The sequence below is a fragment of the Balaenoptera musculus genome, chromosome 20, assembly GCF_009873245.2.
Source record: "Balaenoptera musculus isolate JJ_BM4_2016_0621 chromosome 20, mBalMus1.pri.v3, whole genome shotgun sequence".
Lineage (NCBI taxonomy): Eukaryota > Metazoa > Chordata > Mammalia > Artiodactyla > Balaenopteridae > Balaenoptera > Balaenoptera musculus.
In genome coordinates, this window is record NC_045804.1 from 54,910,317 (window position 1) to 54,931,619 (window position 21,303).

Sequence of the window (21,303 nt, forward strand, 5' to 3'; positions counted from 1 at the left end):
ATGATCATCTCTGGTTGCATTCCTGTTGCTGCAAATGGCATTATTTAATTCTTTTTTATGCCTGAGTAGTATTGCATTGTATATACCACATCTTCTTTATCCATTTATCTGTCGATGGACATTTAGGGTGTTTCCATGTCTTGGCTATTGTGAATAGTGCTGCTATGAACATAGGTGTGCATGTTTCTTTTTGAATTATAGTTTTGTCTGGATATATGCCCAGCAGTGGCATTGCTGGATTGTATGGTCATTCTATTTTTAGTTTTCTGAGGAACCTCCTTACTGTTTTCCATAGTGGCTGTACCAACTTACATTCCCACCGACAGTGTAGGAGGGTTCCCTTTTCTCCACACCCTCTCCAGCATTTGTTACTTGTAGACATTTTAATGATGGCCCTTCTGACTGGTGTGAGGTGGTACTTCATTGTAGTTTTGATTTGAGTTTCCTATTTGATACTTTTGACCGCAAAAGGTTCAGCGAGGACTGACTTGGGAGGCTGAATTACTTCTTAACTTTGTGATTCGGAAACGATGAGCATTGCCATCCAGTACCATTGTGGTACCTCCTCTAACCCTTCAACACCAGCCTGCAGGGAGCTGTATCTCCCCCCATCTGCTTTTGTCCTACCGACTCAACACCAGTAGCCTAACCTGTGCAGGGGCTGAGGGACACGTACCTGTGAGTAGGCGGGGAACCATCACAGCTCACTTCCAAGGGCATGGTAACAGGAAGTTAGGAGCGCGAACTTGAAACTAGAAGAAATAGCTCCTGTCGAGGTAGAGTTGAAGAAAGAGATGGAAGAGGACTTTAACAAAATGCAGTGAACTCTCAAGAAAATACCAGTGTAGTAAATAAAATAGATAAATAAAAGACTTCATGGAACTAAAAACATTGTTTCCACATTATAAGGAACTGTTTTCCAGATGTATGTAAAAAATAGTCACTGCTAAGAACATAATGACTCTATTCTAGAAGATCAAGAGAAACAGATTTCTCAGGCCACAGAGCAAAGGCATTTAGAGGTGAAAAACATGAGGGAAAAGATAAGAAACTTGGAGGTCAGATTCAAGAGACTTAACATGAACCCGGAGGAGAAAAAGAACCAGACAGAAGAGCAACTGTTAAGTAAAAGTAGAAGGAAAGTTCTCTGAGTTGACAAGTCAGGCAGGGTGGGTGAATGTTTCAGGCTATGTGTATAGATGTTTCCTGGTGAAATTCTGGAATTCTACAGATAAAGAGAAATTTTGCACATCTGGACAGACAGAACCAGAAGAACTAGACTAATATCAGACTTCTTATCAGCAGCTCCAGAAGGAAGAAGACCATTAAAGAATATCTATAGACTTACGGACAAAAAGGTTATGATCAAAAATCCTATATCAAACCCGGTTACCCAATTTGTAAGGTTAACACATAAAGGCTTTGGAGTTATACTCCTATAGCATCTGTTTATTACTCACGTAACATCACTTTTTAAGGGCATGGAGGCCTTAGAGTTTATTTATTTATTTACTTATTTGTATAATTTAGCAGGAGAAAACTGGCAAAATGGCCAATCTGATGGGGAGCTCCAGAAACTAGAAGAGGACAGAAAAGAGAAGTGAGCAGTGAATCCTGCGACCAGTAGGTAGTTTAGCCTAAACAGATGAGGTGATTTTTTTGCCAGGAATCTGTTGTGTATGCTAAGTGGTGATTATTGCAACAAAACAGACAAACTCTAAAGGAAAAAGCTAATAAGAGCCTCAAGTCAAATTGCGACCAACCTCAGGAGTGGGGATGAGAGTTGGCGGTGGGAGAGGGTCATTGGAAAAATAAACATGTTCTAAGTGTTTCTTCTCGTGGATCAGGGGAGAAACAGCTTGGGGGACATAATTATCTTCTACTGATGTGTAGATAGAGGAGATTAGGTTCAGTTATGATTTCAGGGGAAGGAAGTTCCTTTATAAATCAAATCGGGGTTCTCCTCTCCTCTCCTGGGTCCTTGCCCTACCACCGGGAGAAAGCTGATTTTTAACATCTGCGTTTCATTGTTCGCCTTGATAGTTTTGATGCCAGACAAACTGAGGTTTGGACTGCTTTGCTTGGAAAAGGTTTCCCCCCAAACCCTAACCTTGAGAGCATCGTCAGGACCCTTGCTACTGCAGCCCACAGCGTCAGCCTGGACCGCGGTCTTCCTGGCTTCATTTATGGTTGCATCCCTGCCTGGGAGCCTTCACAGTGTGGCTTGGAGATGAATTGAGCCGCACTTGAGAAGGAGTGTGGGAACGGGGTCTAAAATGTGTTCCTCTCGCCCACTAGGGAGTATGACAGGTAACAGTTCTAAGACAGAACTGAGAGAGTGGTGGAGAGGGGGTGCCTGTGGGGTAGAGAAGGACACCAAAAGAGAGGCCAGAAGCCCTGACATCAGTGTTTTGTCTGGATGGGGACACTTCTGGAATAGCACCTGTCTCAGCAAGATAACATTTTGTTGGTCTCTCTGAGCCCTGTCCTGCCAGAACTGCCAAGGGCAGGAGGCTAGTAAAGAGTAAGCCCATGTTTGTGGTCCTGGGCCTCTCACCATAGTGAATTGTGTCCAAAATCCTGCCCGCTGGACCCTGGGGCCAGCCTCCCCGTGTAAAATCTGCAAGTCGCACTGGAGCTGGGCACCAGGGTATTCTCTCATTTTCAGTGTCACAGACTTGCCCCTCAGAGACCTGTACTTCCAAGCCACTTTCCGTTGGTCTGGGATCACAGGTTTCTTTTTAAAACTGTGCCCAAACCATAGACCAGAAGAGGACCTTGGCAAGTCATTGAGTCCAGGCCTTAACTTCAGAGAGAATCACACTTAAACTCCACCCCAGAGAACCCTTCTGCAATGACAGATACCATGAAAATTGCTCCCAAGGATGGATTGGAATCTGTTCATCCTGAGCCATTTAATCCCTTCACTTTCAGGAAACACATCAGGTCCTATTCTGTTGGTCACCAGACCCTGATCTCTGACAAACACGGACCCCAAATCATGAGCACAGGACACTGTGATAGTCGTGCAATGCTTTTTACTCTGTTCTGTGGCCCCGAGATCATGCTATAATCCATCCTTAAAACCACAAAGGTCCACAGCGCTCAGATTTCACAAGTGACCACGAGGCGGGTGGAGGTGGAAGATGCAGAATGCACTCACGTGTGGGTCTGCAGGGGCCGCCAAACAAAGTGCCACCGCTGGGGGGCTTAACAATGGAGATTTATTTTCTCATAATTTCAGAGGCTGGAAGTCTGAGATCAAGGTGTCCACGGGGTTGGTTCCTTCTGAGGCCTCTCTCTTTGGCTTGCAGATGGCCGTCTTCTCCGTGTCCTCACATGGTCGTCTCTTTGTGTGTCTGGTCTTGACCTCCTCTTCTTATGAGGTCACCAGTCATACTGGCTAAGGGCCCACCCTAATGACCTCATTTTAACTTTATCAACCTCTCTAAAGGCCCTGTCTCTACATACAGCCACATTCTAGGGTAAGGGAGGTTAGGACTTCCACATAGGAGTTTTGGGGGGAACATAATTTAGCCCATAACAACTCCAGAGATCAGATATCACCAAGACCACTGTATTTGCATCCTAAAATCACTTCCAAAATCATGGGGAAAGCCCATTCTTCACAACCCTGGTCCATGTTCGAAAAATTGTGAGAAATTAAAAAAAGAAAACATTTAAAATAATACATAAAAATATTATATAATTAACATTACTAATTTAAATATTATGAATAATCATATTAATATATTATGTATAGTCTTATGCACATCTATGCATTATTTTTAAATTATATATTCTTACCTTAAACCAGCATAAAATTATTTGGAGGGCACGAGAAATACATATTTAAAGATTTAGCATAATAAGTATCAAGACATTTGAGATTTAAACATCTTATTTTCGAGAGGGAAGTACTAATTAACCGTGGGGCTCGAAAACGTCCTTGGAAATGATTGATACTGTTGGAAAGACTCAAAGGAAGCAATGAGGAATTGGTAGGGTTTGGATTAGAGATTAAAAAATAATGCCTGGATATTTTGGAACCAGCAGGAATATTCCTGTTTTGGGACGAGGGAAAAAGTAACATGGGAGAGAATCTAAAATATTTGCAATACCTTTAAAACTCCTCTTAGAAATGTACTCATTTGGTTGACCTTCGCAATATTAAAATATGGTGTTTATAACTTGCTGTGTTCATAAATTTATCACATGTGACATAAAATATTCCAGTTTACATTATTTTGTAATACAATTATTTTGTTTTTTAAAGGCTTTGTTTTTAGAGCAGTTTTAGGTTTACAACAAAATTGAGAGAAAGGTACAGAGATTTCTCATAAACTCCCTCCCCTACACATGGATATTCTCCCTCATTATCAACATCACTCACCAGAATGTTACATTTGTTACCAAGAATGAACCTACACTGACACATCATAATCACACCCAAAGTTCATAGTTTACCTCGGGTTCACTCTTGGTGCTGTCCATTCTGTGGATTTGGACAAATGTATATATAAACATATCCATCATTATAGTATCACACAACATATTTTCACTGCCTTAAATATTTTTAAAATTTATTTTTGTTTTTTAAATGTAAAAATACAACATAAATTTACCATCTTAACCATTTTTATGTATGCAATTCAGTGGCATTAATCACACTCACATTTTTGTGCTACCATCACCACCATCCATCCATAGAATTCCTCACCTTGCAAAGCTGAAACTGTACCCATGAAACAGTAACTCCCCGCCAGCCCCTGGTAACCACCTTTGCAATACATTTTACAATACTTATACTGTCTCTTGTATCAATAGAAGAATTAGAATATTCAACACAAGGGAAGAACAGAGGGCTGACAACACTTTGACATATACCTTAGCATATTTTTTTTGCTTCTGAGTGTCCATATATGTATGTTTTTTACTGTGCGTACTGGTTTATAGCTTGTTCCTTCTCGCTTAATTTATCAATACCTTTACATTTCAAATATATGTCATCATTTTTAATACTTATATGAAAGTCCATCCATTTAAACAATCCCCTTTGGATTTGAGGGAACATCTTTGGATTTTTTTCCAATATGTCCATATACTGAAGGGCTGGAAACAAAAGATTAAGTATAAATGTAGACCTCCATAGGGCAATGCTCTGATGACCTTTCTTACAGTTAAATCTTCATCTACACCCTCAATTATTTCTTCAGGATGAGTTCCTCCATTTAAGTTACTTTGAGAAAGGTTTTCTATATTTTCAGTCTTTTAAAATATATTGCCAAATTGCCTTCAAGAAAGATCGTACCATTTCATGCTTCCAACAGCTGTGGTGGGCACACCTATTTTCCATGCCTTCAGCAACCTTGTCCCTTAAAAATCAAAATAATAGGTGGCTGTGGTTTTTAAAAAAATCAAGTTGTAGAGAAGGACTTATAATGAAAAGGTATCAGCCGTCTTACCCTGATTCCACTCCCAACCCTGCTCTCTGGAGACAATTACGTTTAATGACTTCTGTATTCAATTCCTCTGTAATTTAGCTCCCCATCTTTAAATAATATGCTTGTCCTGTGGGTTCTCTCTCATATACCCACAAACACACAATTTACTTCCTGTTGGGGAGATGGGGTGTTGATTCTATTATACCACTTGCCTTCCCCTCCATACCTATTTTTTCAATTGTTGTAACAAAGAGCATTTTACTTCTTATGTTTAAACCTCCCTGCAGTTGCCACAGATGGTACAGTTTCTCTTGGCTGGCTTTAGTGAGCATTATTCACCTCTCTCTCTCAACTGTTTGCTTCTCCCTCCTCCTTTCCTTTCTTTCCAATTTTTCCTTCCTCTTTTTTCTCTTTCTCTTTTTCACATCTTGAAGATTGATAAAATTTACATTCATTCTCTCCTGTAATCATAATTATGTCTTCTGTGTTTTGTTCATGGGTTGATTCTAAAAGTTCAACAGTCAACTAAGTACTTCTTTTATAGCTACTTAAATGTTGTTCATTGCAGAGCCAAGTAATATGTCAATAATATTTCATGCTCTGTGGTTCCAGCATAAAGATATCTGCCCAGATAAAGGAGACTTTGCCTAGTGCCAAGGTTAAATAAATACTCTTTTCTTACGTTCTACAGATGATTCAATCATGCACCACTTTACTTTGATTCATATTTGTTTGTTTTTTGATTCATATTTGAATCCTATCTTTCTTGGGCACTTTTCCTGGAATTTCTTTGGGATTATCTTGTTTTCTTCTATTGGGAGAATCATATGCCTTCATACCTTCCAACTTACTCATTTCATCTATTATTTTGTTTGCTCTCTTCATCTTAGAGGCCACTGAGTTCCGATTTGTATTTATTGCTCTCCGAGCCTCCTGCAGGTCTGACATCCTGGGATTTCCTCTTGGCTGGTCTCAGGTTTATTTCTGTCATTTCTTACTGGATTAAATTTTTATCCTTATTTTTTCTGGAGTGCATCCTCAAGGGGTTTTCTCAGAAAGAGAGGTAACATCCTTTTCTATTTCTAAAAATGATTTTATTTTGCCTCTATACTTGACTGATAAGTTATCATAATTTTTTTTTTTGGATTGAAGTGAATTTTCACTCAGAACTTTGAAATTGCTCTGTTATAGTCTAGCATCAATTACTGCTGATAAATTCTGTTCCTGGTCTGATTGTTGCAGCTTGACAGCTACCTCCTCTTGGAAGGGGCCAGAATGAAGAGCGGGAGATGCCTGGGCATAGAACAGTGGGGACAGTTTGGAGGACCTTGAAGAGATAAATTTGTTGACTCATTAGGATTTTCCAAAGCAGAGATTTTTAGATTTTATTCCATACAACAGTGTTTCTTTTTTTTTTTTTTAATTTGTTTATTTATTTATTTATGGCTGTGTTGGGTCTTTGTTTCTGTGCGAGGGCTTTCTCTAGTTGTGGCAAGCGGGGGCCACTCTTCATCGCAGTGCGCGGGCCTCTCACTATCGCGGCCTCTCTTGCTGCGGAGCACAGGCTCCAGACGCGCAGGCTCAGTAGTTGTGGCTCACGGGCCCAGTTGCTCTGCAGCATGTGGGATCTTCCCAGACCAGGGCTCGAACCCGTGTCCCCTGCATTGGCAGGCAGATTCTCAACCACTGCGCCACCAGGGAAGCCCACCAGTGTTTCTTAACATGCATTGGAGTCACCTGGAGGGCATCTTAAAACAGATTTTGGAGCTCACTCCCAGAATTTCTGACTCAGTAGGTCTGGTTGGGGCTGGAGAATTTACATTTCTAACAAGTTTGAAAGTGATGCTGATGTAGTAGCTCCAGGACTATATTTTGGTATCTTGCACCAAGGTGATGACTTAATTCAGAGTAACCTCATTTTCTTGTTTAAAAAAATGGGGATAATAACACCTTCCAGGGTTTTTTTTTTTTAAGGAATGAGTGATTGTATTCACTATATTTTCTGTATTCCAGATGCTCGGGCATCTGAAGCCTCACTGACTTGGGAGAGACTGTCCCTCCGAGGCCTGGCTAATTCCTAGAGAGACCAAACAGTTTGCCTGAACGCACATCTTTGATATGCAAACAACCAATTCTGAATCCATACCTCCACCCACCTCTTTTCAGGCTCCGGTAGTCTGGACAGTATCCTCCTGCCCCTAAATCACTCCAGGGCCAAGTACTGGACTATTAGGGCCCTCCCCCCATAGTCCAGAGCCCAACAAAATTACTCAAATTATCCCACTTTAAACCTGCTCAGCTTGCTTGCTTTGTCAACCCATCCTTCTTGTGGAAACCACAGTAAAGACTGTTGCCCACACTGTCCCCTAGCTCTCTCTGCCTCCTGACCTGCCCTGGTGTATCCCTGTGTGTCCCTGCATGGTGTGTCATGCCTCTTGATTCTAGGAACCTGTAAGTGTAAGTTTCTTCATGACAGTTCCACGTCTGCATGTCTTATCTACCTGATTGAAACAAATCTCAGGTACATTTTTTAAACAGTGGTACAAAGCTTGTAAAGGCCTTAGCAGAGCACCTCTTTGGCATTAGGTAAAAGGGACATTTTAGGAAGAATATCTAAAGGCAGTGTGAATGATGAATGGGAAGATGCTGGAGACGGGGGCATCGGTTAGAAGGATCTCGTGGCTGCTCCATGGGACCCAGCCTGAGACTCTGCAAATAGAAAGAGAGCAACAGGTGCTGAAAATATTAGTGATAGACAAATTGAGAGCATTTGACAACTTCTTGGGTTGTTATTATTGTCTTGGTTGGTGACTGACTGAAATGTTTTGTAATGAGACTATCTCTGCGTTAAAGGCAGCCTCACTGTTTCCTTCCATGACTTGTGTAATGACAGCTGAGAGTCCTCATTGCTTGGCTCTCAATCCAACCAAGTGTCTTTCTGTGATGAGGCCAGAACTCCAAGGTAGCATGTCAGGGAAGGTCTCCAAGATGTCCTGTAGTGAATATTACCTTCATCTTCATGTTTCCTAAACTATATTCAGCACTCAGGGTGTAGTCATTAACTGGTGTTATGTGAAATATATTTTTATAGATTTGGGAATGACGAGTTAGCCAAAATTAAGCCATTTAAATTTCCTGCAGGACTTCTCAGAGCGTTTAATATTTTAATGAAACTCTGTTAATGGAGAATATAGCCTTCAGTGTTTCCTAACTTATTTGTCCACAGAACCTTTTTCTTCAGGGTGTCTAATGAGTCTATTTTTTCATGGAACACATTCTGAGAAATGCTGCCGTGACCTGACAAGCTAATGTATGACATCGGTGACAATCAAGATTTTTGTGGGTGGCAGTGATTGTTCTTCTAAAGCCCATCAGGAGAACAGTGCACAATTTTTAGATCCATTTGCCAAGGCTCTGTTTTGCTTTAGTCTATTGGTGTAAAAAATAAAATGAAAAGACATAACTTGTACCCAGATGTCACCTACACGGTGCCTATCATCCTGTAAAATGACTCATCCTCTGAAAATAGTAGCGTTCATTGTCTTGATAGTGAACAATGCTCTTTCATTTACAAAGATGAGGCCCAAAATACCAGGCTTCCTAAAATTAGCATCACCTGTTTGCCCGCCTCCTTCCTCGGGTCAGTCTTTTTTATTTTATTTTATTTTTTATTTTTATTTTTGGCTGCGTTGGGTCTTCGTTGCTGTGTGCGGGCTTTCTCTAGTTGCGGCGACTGGGGGCTACTCTTCGTTGCGGTGCGAAGGCTTCTCATTGCGGTGGCTTCTCTTGTTGTGGAGCACAGGCTCTAGGCGCACAGGCTTCAGTAGTTGTGGCACGCGAGCTCAGTAGTTGTGGCTCGCGAGCTCTAGAGTACAGGCTCAGTAGTTGTGGCGCACAGGCTTAGTTGCTCCACAGCATGTGGGATCTTCCCAGACCAGGGCTCAAACCCGTGTCGCCTGCATTGGCAGGTGGATTCTTAACCACTGCACCACCAGGGAAGCCCCGAAGCTTTTAATTTAGATGAAGTCTAATGTATCCCTTTTTTTGTTTGTTTTGCGGATCATCCTTTTGATGTTATTTCTAAGAACTCATTGCCTCACCGAAGGTCAAAGATATTTTCTCCAAAAGTTTTATAGTCTCATGTTTTGTATTTAGGTACGTGAACCATTATGAGTGAATTTTTGTACATGATGTGAAGCATGGGTCAAAGTTCATAGTTTTGCATATGAATATCCAATTGTACCAGCACAATTTGTTAGAAAGACTCTTCTTCCTCCTTTGCATCTTTTTCAGAAATCAGTTGCTTACATCTGTCTAGGTGCATTTTCCTTATTCTGTCCCACTGATCTGTTTTTCTGCCCTTTCATTACCATCTTTGGATTACTTCGTTTTATAGTAAGTCTTAAAACTGGGTAGTGAGTACTACAAATTTATTCTTTCTAAAAATTGTTTTAGGTCTTCTGCTTCCTTTGCAGTTTCATATCAATTTTAGAATCAGTTTGTATCTACAACAAATCCTGTTGAAATTTTGATTGGGATTGCATTTAATCATGACTAATTTTCGGAGTATTGACATCTTTATTAGGTTGAGTCTTCCAATCCACAGACACAGTATTTCTCCCTTTATTTAGATCTTTGATTTCTTTTATTATTTTGTAGTTTTCAACAGACACATTCTTTGCATATATTTATAAATTGATACCTAAGTATTTTATTTTTTAAAGCAGTTGTTAATAGTATTTTATTTTTAGTCTCAGTATTAATGTATTCATTACTAGTGTATAGAAATAAAATTTATTTTTGTATGTTTACCTTATGTCCTGCAACCTTGCTGAACTCATTTATTAGCTCTAGGAATTTGTTTTTTGTAGATTCCTTGGCATTTTCTACATAGACAAGCATGTCATCTGGAAATAGGGACATTTTTATTTGTTCCTTTCATATCTATATGTTTTTTATTTCCTTTTCTTGCCTTATTGCACTGATTCAAACTTCCAACACTATGTTGAATGAATGTTGAGTACAGATGTACTTGCCTCGATCCCAGTCTTAGGGGGGAAAGCATCTAGTCTTTCACCATTAAGCATAATGTTAATTACAGGGTTTTTTTTTTTTTTGCAGATGTTATTTATCAATTTGAGGAAGTTCTATCTCTTCTGTGTGTTCTGAGAGTTTTTACCAAGAATGGGTGTTGAATTTTGTCAAATGCTGTTTCTACATCGATTAATGTGATCATGTAGTTTTTTTTCTTTGATCTGTTAATGTGGTAAATTACATTGATTGATTAAAGAACCCCTGGAATAATATCCCTGGACTAAACCTAAGTTGGTCTTGGTGAAAAATTCTTTTTATAGGTTGTTGAATTATATTTGGTAATATTTTGTTAAGGATTTTTGCATCTATATCATGAGGAATATTCGTCCATAGTTAGCTTTCTTTGTTACTGTTCTTTGTCTGGTTTTGGTATCAAAGGAATGCTAGCTTCATAAAATGAATTGGGAAGTGTTTCCTCCTCTTCGGTATTCTGGAAGAGATTATGTAGAATTGGGGCTAATTCTTCTTTAAACATTTGGTAAAATTCTCTTGTGAAGCCTTCTGGGTCTGAATATTTTTTTTGAGACTTTTAATAGTACAGGTTCAATTTCTTAACAGTTACAGGGCTATTCCAGTTATTTGTTTCATATTGAGTGTATTGTAATTTATGGTTTTTAAGTACAGTAGTCCATTTCATGTAAATTGTCAAATGTACATATGTGTATTAGTTGTTCAAAGACGTTCTTTTGAAATCTACAGGATTTTATAGTGATACTTCCTCTTTCCTATTCTTGGTAATTTGTCTTCCCTTTTTCCTTCTTTTCAATTGTGCTAGAGGTTTTTTCAATTGTATTTATCTTCTCAAAGAAGCAGCTCTTTGTCTCATTACTTTTCTCCGTTTTTATTTTTGTTTTAAATTTATTATGCCCTTTGTGCTTGCTTTCCTTCTGCTTGCTTTGGGCTTATTCTTGGTCTTCTTGTTATAGATTGCCACAATAGGAGCTAAGATTCTCATTTGAAAATATTTCTCTTTTCTAATATATGATTTTAGTGCTATAAAATTTCTTCCCAGCACTGCTTTGGCTGTGTCCACCATTTTGATATATTGCATTTTCATTTTTGTTCAGTTCATTTTTTTTTTTCCCTTGAGACTTCCTCTGTTCCATGGATTATTTAGAAGCATTTGGTACTTTCCTGGTTGTCCAGTGGTAAAGAATCCGCCTTACAATGCAGGGGATGTGGGTTCGGTCCCTGGTCAGGGAACTGAGATCCCACATGCCGTGCAGCAATGAAGCCCATGCGCACCACAACTACTGAGCTTGTGCGCCTCAACTAGAGGAGAGAAAACCTGTGTGCCACAACTAGAGAGAAGCCCGAGAGCCGCAATGAAAGATCCCGCATGCCTCAACGAAGATCCCGCATGCCGCAACTAAGACCTGGCGCAGCCAAAAATAAATTAAATAAATAAATAAATAATAAATAGAAGCTTGCTGTTTGGTGTCTGTGTGTTTGGATATTTTCTTCTTATCTTTCTGTTAGTGATAAGAGAATACACTGTATATGATTTCAGTTCTTTCAAATTAGTTATTTTAGGGAATTCCCTGGCGGTCCAGTGGTTAGGACTCTGTGTTTCCACTGCAGGGGGCACGGATTTGATCCCTGGTTGGGGAACTGAGATCCTGCAAGCTGCACAGTGTGGCAAAAAACCACCACCACCACCACCAACATCATCAAATTAGTTATTTTATGGACCCAGATGTTGCCCATCTTGGTATATGTACTGGAAAAGAATGTGTATACTGCTTATGTTGGTTGGAGTGTTCTATAAATGTCAATTAAATTCTTTTGGTTAATTGAATTGTTGTGTTCTCACTTATTCTTGCTGATTTGTTTTTTATCTAGCTGGTCTGTCAGTTGCTGAGAGAGGGGATATTGAAGTCTTTATGTGGATTTGTCTGTTTTTCCTTTCAGTTCTGTCAGTTTTTGCTTCACATATTTTTGCAGCTTTGTTTAGTGCATACACATTTTAGATTGCTACATCTTCTTGGTGGATTGATCCTTTTATCATTATATTATGCTCCTCTATGTTTCTGGTCATTTTCTTTATTCTGAATTTACTTTATCTAACATTAATATAGCCACTTTTGCTTTCTTTTGATAAATGTTTGTGTGATATCTTTTCCTACCCTTTTACCTTCAGCCTGCCTATGTCATATTTGAAGTGAGATTCTCATAGACTGAATGTTTTCAATTCACTCTGTCAATCTATCTTTTAATTGGCATATTTAGGCCATTTACATTTAATATAGTTATGACTATGTTAAGGCTTAAGTCTGCCATTTAATTTTTTGTTTTATGTTCTTTCTGTTTTTTATTGCTTTGTGTTCTTTTTTAAAATTAATTAATTAAATTTAGTTATTTATTTTTGGCTGCATTGGGTCTTTGTTGCTGCGCGCGGGCTTTCTCTAGTTGCAGTGAGCAGGGGCTACTCTTTGTTGTGGTGCACAGGCTTCTCATTGCGATGGCTTCTCTTGTTGTGGAGCACGGGCTCTAGGCACGCGGGCTTCAGTAGTTGTAGCACACAGGCTTCAGTAGTTGTGGCTGGCAGGCTCTAGAGCGCAGGCTCAGTAGTTGTGGCACACGGGCTTAGTTGCTCCACGGCATGTGGGATCTTCCCAGACCAGGGATCGAACCCGTGTCCCCTGCATTGGCAGGTGGATTCTTAACCACTGCGCCACCCAGGGAAGTCCCTTGTGTTCTTTTTCTTTCCTTTCTGTGGGTTAGTTTATATTTTGATTTATCTGTTGTGTTTTTGAGTGTATCTCTTTGCGCTTTGCTCCAAGAAGATTTGCATTCTCCTCTGATGTGAGACAGGGGATGTTAACAGGTTGGGACACTCCAGCCGGCGTCCAGGTTCTTTCCCTGAATGTGTTAACCCCCGGTTCCAGCCCCCCACTTTCTGGGTGGGGTAGGGAGGCTCACACTGGTGGCCAGATCTCAGTGGTGGCATTTGCATTTGTCACCAGGACTCAGTGCTGTCTCTGTGTTTGCTGTTGATCAATCTCTGCTCAGATATTCAAGCTACTTTTGCTTGTTTGTTTGGGGGAGACCAAGGGGGATGGGTGGAGGAAACTACTTAATTCTATTACTTGGAAAAAAAAAAATCTGGAGACAGAAGAAGTGTGTTTGTTGTGCTTCATCCAGTTTCCATGCTGTAGCAGGAGACTCCTCAGACCATCTTGTTTACCATGTTTTTGCTGGAATGCTGGTTCCTTGAGGTTCCTAGTAAATTCCAGTACTGTCTATATTTTCTCTCGATAGAAATAGCTGCTGTTGATGCAAACTTGTGTATATAGGATGGATAAAGAACAAGGTCCTACTGTATAGCACAGGGAACTATGTTCAATATCCTGGGATAAACATAATGGAAAAGAAGATGAAAAAGAATATATTGAATATATATGTATAGCTGAGTCACTTTGCTGTACCGCAGGAATTAACACAACATTGTAAATCAACTATACTTCAATAAAATTTTTGAAAAATAGCTGCTATTAATGTCTCTGTTTTTCTAATCTCTCTATAAGTGGGGAGAGAGTGGAGAGTAATTATGAGACTATATTCCTAGTTTTATTCTTTTTTTTTAACTGATATTTCTCTCCATTTTCTCTTTAGGGCAGAGAAGACTGAAGTCCTGAGTGAAGACCTTCTTCAGGTAAGGTTGTCGCTGGCCTGTAGCTCATAGCTGCCAAAGACATATTCCCTTTTACAGCCGAGCCCTTCCCGATGCTGTTCAAGCTGCTCCACTGCTCTTCATCCGGTCTGTTTAGAGACACAGCTTTTATCCTTTATGATAGCCCCTTGCATTGTGAACACCAGTCTGGGTGAGGTTTTTCAGGAGACATTTGAAGGCATTTGATTGCACGGTTAGCAGAGAGTCCCTGAGTCTGTGATCCCCTCCTTTTCTCCTGCACTGGATGTTGTCTCTGCAGAAACATGGGTCAGTCTTGTCCCTTGATTGTCCAGATCTGTGACCCCACTTCTGACCTCCCCTCACCCAGGACCCCCACCCACTGCTCTGTCCACAGGTGGAGAAGCGGCTGGAGCTGGTGAAGCAGGTCTCCCACAGCACACACAAGAAGCTCACGGCATGTCTGCAGGGCCAGCAAGGGGCGGAGGCCGACAAGCGCTCGGTAAGTGCCCTCCCAGCCCTGGGGGATGTGAAACTTGCCTGCTGATGGACCAGGCGGTATCTGAGAATTGTCTTGTGGTGTGGCAGCGCCTCCCACCCCTCCGTGCCCTATAACCCTGCCTGAAGCATCTCCTACCCTCACCAAGCAAGATTTGGTCCCCGTCCTTGTCCTCCCCAGACAGGGGCAACCCCTGAGGAGAGCAGGGGCGCGCTGAGATCCCACCGTTAGGGAGACCGTCGCCTTTCTCTTACCCCTGCTGTTTGTTCACAACTTCCGTTTGCCTCCATAGTATCTTAAGATCACATGGAAGAAAATTACACTGTGGTTTTGGAGGTTACAGGTGGCCTATAAAGGCTCTTATGAAAATTGTTTTTGCTGTAATGAAGCAATAAAGAGAACCTGCTACATGAAAGTGCTCCAGGGTCTTTGTCTAGAACGGCATTAGTACTAAAGGCATTGCATCGTGTGACTCCATCGAATGAGCAGTCCTTGGGGTGAACAATCGTGAAGATTCGCTTCCTTTTGACCCCTCTACCCACCTCAAGTCCACCAGAGATGAAAAGCTATTCTTAGCTGTTCACTTGGCTTTGTTACAGGGGAGATGCAATCTAGGTGGTTTCTTTCCTCCTTGAGTTTATGATCGAGGTGTTTGGTGTCTGTTTGATTTTCTCTGACCTGGAGTTCTTGTTGACTTCTCCTCCCGGTGGTCGCCCCGAGCCCCCCAGGTTCTGTTGGCCTCACTTGTATTGGTTATCATGGCACGTGCCCTGATACTTCCACCATCTCACGCTGCAGGACCAGAACGGCTCTGCTTGCTCTACCAATCATTCCATTTTCTCTTCCCAGCCCTGGTTTCTTCTTTCTTAATATTTCCAGCAGGAATCACTCACGTGTGGTAGAAATAAAATGTTTACAGCTTTGGAAAGTGCCTGTGGAAATAATTCTGTGTATATCAGGACTTTCAGCAAGGGGAGCCTGACAGTCTAAAGGCAGAGTTTGCAATACTGCTTTCGACATGAAACCCTTTCATCAAACAAACACGTATATGGGACTCCAGAAGCTGGTCCGGGTGTGGGGCCTGTAGCCAGGCCTGCCTGTGACCCACTTCCGTCCTTTTGTTCCAGAAAGCACTGTTTTTAAAACAAGCGGTCAAGGGACTTCCCTGGCGGTCCAGTGGTTAAGACTCCACGCTTCCGCTGCAGGGGGCACAGCTTCGATCCCTGGTCGGGGAACTAAGATCCCACATGTCTCTCGGCCAAAGATAAAATAAAATAAAATAACTGGTCAACAGGACTGTATATTTTGGTGTCAAGAGTAGCATCTGACTGTTGGCACCAGAGTCTTGAAACTGACCTTTGGTGTTGGTAGGTTGATTACTACTAGCGTTATTTCTCGAGGATAAGGTCAAGTTACCCAGATTTATAAGCTTTTAATTGGATTGAGGGTCTTGCGAATTATATAGGAGGCTTTTGGCTCTCCAAGTTTTCTAAAATACCATGAATCAATAGCAAATTTGGGATATGGCAAGGCCGACAGGTCAGAGGATGATTGGCACTGAAAAGGCAGTTGGTTACTCACACTTCCCCAGAGGAGGGGGCATGTGGGCCACGCGGGGAGCGCCAGGATGCCAGGAGGCACAGGCCACACTGGTGCAGTGATTACCATATGCACCGGACAGCTATGCAGTGGACGTGGAAGAAGTCTGCGGTGGAAATAAGCTCAGGCATGTACAGATCAGTGATTTCACTGCACAGATGACAGGTGCTTGATTTTGTCCATGATTTCTTTTTTTTAAAGATTCTTTTGATGTGGACCATTTTTAAAGTCTTTATTGAATATGTTACACTACTGCTTCTGTTTTACGTTTTGGTGTTTTTGGCCGCGAGGCACGTGGGATCCTAGCTCCCCGACCAGGGATCAAACCCCCTGCATTGGAAGGTGAAGTCTTAACCACTGGACTGCCAGGGAAGTCCCTGCCCATGATTTCTTGAGCTGAGCAGTCTTTCCTTATTCTCATCTGACTGAATAAATGATCAAACTGAAAAGAAATTCAAAGTGACCTTTAAGGACAAGCTAAAGGTGGCAGCACTGACACTGATAAAAGTGCTTTTAGGTTAGGGTGCGCGATGTGTGGGTTTTCCAGAGACGGGAAGGCGTTTGGCATTTTTGAGCAACACGAAGGTGACCCGAGTGACTAGAGGTTAGGGAATGACGAGGAGAGGGCGTGAGATGGGATGGCAGGGGACCCGGTCTCACCACGGTCAGCATCTGGATTTTTTTCCCCGAGATCCGTGGGAGGCCAGTGTGTTAATCAGAAGTAACATGATGAGATTTGTTGATTGTGTAATGAATGGATAAATGGGGTGGGACTATGGTGGAAGTCAGGGTCCAGTTAGACAGGTAGGGGTGCAGTGAAGGTGGGATGCAATGGGGCCAGTGAAGATGGAGAGAGGTCGGAGATGTGATGGATTGTTGGACGTAGGGTACCAGGACTTGGCAGTTGAATGGATGTGGGGTATGAGGAAGGGAGAGGGGTTTCCAGGTCCCTGGCTTGAGGACTTGTTGAATCCATGGGAGTTGATGAGATCACCCAGGGAGAAAATACAGGTGAGAAGACAAGGGGCCTTGAATCAAGACGCCCCAGGAACTGCAGCATTTGAAGCTCTAACAGGAGGAGGACCTAGCAGAGAAGGGATGGTACTGTTAATCCACCCACTTGCTCGGGTCTACATCCCAGGCATCATCCTTTATCCTTACTCTTCATTCTTTCCCCACGTGCATTTCAGTAAGTCCTGCTGGCCCTTCCTCCAAAGAATCTCCATTTGCTTTAGCGTTCATCAGCCCGGTCCACGCGACAATCATCTGTTGCCTGAACACAACAGTGTTCCCATTGGGATCTCTGCTCTCCACTCCGACCCCCCCAGCCCCTTCATCATCTGGTCTCTACAACACTCACTCTGCCTGAGTGAGTGTTTAAAATGGAATCAGATGCTTCATTCCCACCAAAGGATTCCCACTGTAGCACAAAATCCCAGCTTCTTAGCTTGGCCCTTGGTCCCTAATGGTACATCTTCCACCTGCATCTCTGAGCTCAGCTCTTGCCCCCGCCCACTGTCCTCTGCCCCCATCATCATCCTCCAACTGCACTGACCTGCGATTGAACTTGCCTTGTTCATATCCATGCGGAGGCTTCGTGTGGGATCTCCCCTCCACGTGGAATATTCTTACCCAGCGTTTCAGGCCAGCAACTTCCTCTTATTTTATTTTAATTTTATTTAAGTATAGTTGATTTACGATGTATTGATTTCTGCTGTACAGCAGAGTGATTCAGTTATACACGTATATACATTCTTCTTCATTTTCTTTTCCATTATGGTTTATCACAGGATATTGAATATAGTTCCCTGTGCTCTACATTAGGACCTTGTTGTTTATCCATCCTGTATATAATCGTTTGCATCTGCTAACCCCAACCTCCCCATCCATCCCTCCCAATCCATCCCTCCCACTTGGCAACCACAAGTCTGTTCTCTGTGTGAGTCTGTTTCTGTTTCGTAGATAAGTTCATTTGTGTCATATTTTAGAGTCCACATATAAGTGGTATCATATGGTATTTGTCTTTCTCTTTCTGACTTACTTCGCTTAGTATGACAATCTCTAGGTCCATCCATGTTGCTGGAAATGGCATGATTTCCTTCTTTTTTATGGCTGCGTAGTATTCCATTGTGTGTGTGTGTGTGTGTGTATATATATATATATATATATATGTACACACCAGACCTTCTTTATCCATGCATCTGTGGATGGACATTTAGGTTGTTTCCATGTCTTCGCTGTTGTGAATAGTCACACCAGCAACTTCTTACTGTTTGATTCTCAGTTCAGATGTCACCATCTCGGTGCAGCTTCTCTTACCACCTGATATGTGTGCTTCCTCCCTCCCCCAGTCACATCCCCCTGTTTCATGTTCTTCATAGCATGTGTTAGCCTCTAAAATCATCCTGCTCATTCAATTGCTCCTGTGTCTGTTCCCATCACCAATATGTGAGCTACACGGGAGCAGGGATCTTGTCTTCCCATCACGGCTGCATTCTCCATGCCTAGAACGGGGCCTGCCACATGTAGGCAGCGCTAAAAATAGACGTGTCACGACTGGATGGCCCATGCCTATTTTAGGCACAGAACCTGCCCAGTGCACCGTGCCAGTTTGACTCGTTCCTATTCTTTACGGAAGCGATTTAGCGTGATGGCTCTGAATTTAAGTGCTGGGATCTGACTCTCCAAGGTGGAAGCCCAGCTCTACTGCTTCCTAATTTTGCCTGACAGTGGGCAAGTCAATTACCTCTATATGCCTTGGTTTCTTCCCTTGGAAAATAGTCATAACAATGAATTCCTACCCAGTAGGGTTTGAGAGTTAAGTGAGGGAATGCATGTAAATGCCTAGCACAGTGCTTGACATGAATACATAGTAAAGAAATAGAAACTGCTGCTGTCACTAGGGCCCCACCGTTAGTCCAAAATCACCACTGAGAACTGCTGAGCCCCGAGGAACAAGTCTGCCTGCATTAGCGGACAGTAGACAGCCATTTTCAGAGATGGAGGGGCGTGTGTGCGTGCGTGTGTGTATGTTTAGGAAACAGAGTGGATATTAGAATAAGACTTTCTGTCTCTTGAGTCATCCTACAAGCTGTGCTGCTGATGAAGATAATTTTAGAGAGGGCACTCATCTCAGACAAGTCAGATCGACTACTTCCAAACCCTGGACGTTCTGTCTCCCCTTCCCTCAGCTCTTAAGGATCTCTCGGCGCACTAGAATCAGGGATAGCTTCTCTTTGACCCGGAAAACCACTGGTCAGGGTGAAGCTTGCTAAGTAAGGTCTCTTTACCTGGGCGCTAATGGTCCCCGGAATAGTGGGTGATTCTCTCAGCCTAGACCCTCGTCTGCAAGAGAAACACATTTTGGCAGCTTTTCTAGACATGTGGGCAATTGAATCCTTCAGAGATTCAGTATCCGTCTACGTGAAGTGGGGGTGAGCAGAGTGTGGAGGAGAGAGCGAAGAATACCTCAGTCATGGGTAGGCATTAGGTTAAATAAATCAGCACAGTACCCCGCGTCTACCGAGCCCTCAACTTTTCCTTTGTCTCAGAGCATTTCTTTAGAAATAGAAATAATTTGTAGTCTGTAGTGAGTTGCAGTCCATTAACTTCTTCTATTCGCCCGCCTTTGATTATAGGGGGGCTATTTATTTCAGGGGGCTTTCTGATGCATTGTAGGATGCGTAGCTGCATCCCTGGCCTCTACCCACTAGATAGATACCAGGGATGTTCCCCACATCGTGACAATCACATACATCTCCAGACTTTGCCAAACGTCCCGGGGGGACAAAAATTACCCCTGGTCAAGAACTCTAATACCTTAATCCATCCTTTTTCTCTGAGCGTAACAAATGTTATACCTGCACAACTCCTTTTCTTTTTTAACCATTTTAGACATTTTTCTAAAATGTGCTTTAAGTAACTTTTTTTTGAAAGGTGAGGGTGGGAGCAGATGCTTTCCGAAGATACTGTTCCTCTGCCTTTAATTAAGTCTCTAGAAACCTGGACCTAATAGCTTTGTAGGACAACTAGAAAGTGGTGTTTGAATTTGGATATATTAGTACTTAGTTGCCTGGTCTCGTTTTTACCAAGAAGAATGTCCCATTTTATGTGAAATGATGGGGTAGCAAGATTATTCCTCGAGTGAAAGGGATCTGACCTCTGTGGAGTGGACGTGTCTAAGGGCAGGGAGGGGGTTATATTTTAGACCCGTTGAGGACACCTGGTGTCCTGGGCTCCCCTGCACGTGGACTAACCCCAGAAACCCTAGGAACTTCCATACCACTCTTGGGGGTTGGTCTACCTCCTGTGACCTTCCCCGGAGATACCTAGAGCCCATGGGTCTCCTGGGGATGTTCAAACCAGATTCCTAAAACTCTACCTCCAGCTTGGTACCTCTCTCAAGTCATCCAGTTGCCTGTCTCAGGACTGAGTTATCTTAATCCAATCATGTTGTTCTTAAACAAGCCCTCAATGGTCCCCAAGTGCCCCTAGAATGAAACCTCAGTGCCTGCCTCTGGCTGGCGAGGCCCCGCACCATCTCGCCTCCGCCCCCTGCCCCAACCTCTCCCCCATCACACACTGTGCTCCAGCCACGCTGGTCTGCTGGGGATGCTGAGCCGGCTAGCTAGCCCACCTCCGGGCCTTTGCACCTGCACTTCCTCTGCCCGGAATGTTCCTTCCCAGGTCATCTGGAGGTATGGCTGACTTTCTCTCCCTTCAGGTTGCTTCTTAAATGTCCCCCCTCGGGGGTGGGGGGGGCAGTCTTTTCTCCCCCCCGCCCCCCCCCCCACAGCTGCCCACTCTGCCCATCGTCCTGCTTTCTGCTGTTCCCATGGCACTTCCAACTCTCACAAGGGTCTCCTTCAAAGTGTGTGTGTTTAGTGTCTGTCTCCCTGCCCTGGGATGTACGTTCCATGAGAGCAGTATCTGGTCTCGGTCACCATGGGTGTGGTTCCCAGGTAGGCACCGCATTCATGCTGGGGAGTAAGCGAGTTACAGCCGAGGGTCTCTGGGTGCTAAGACAGGAGATTCTG

The 21,303-nt window shown here is 42.7% G+C and overlaps 1 protein-coding gene across 3 annotated transcripts in view; it reads left to right on the forward strand.

Moving 5' to 3' along the window:
• The window catches only part of ARHGAP44 (Rho GTPase activating protein 44), a 143,170-nt gene that overhangs the window by 57,583 nt on the left and 64,284 nt on the right, over window positions 1-21,303 (forward strand). For all 3 annotated transcript variants that reach the window (XM_036836322.1, XM_036836323.1, XM_036836324.1), the window contains exons 2-3: window positions 14,154-14,193; window positions 14,567-14,671. In XM_036836322.1, coding sequence (XP_036692217.1) covers window positions 14,154-14,193; window positions 14,567-14,671 — 145 coding nt within the window. The remainder of the gene's footprint in view (window positions 1-14,153; window positions 14,194-14,566; window positions 14,672-21,303) is intronic.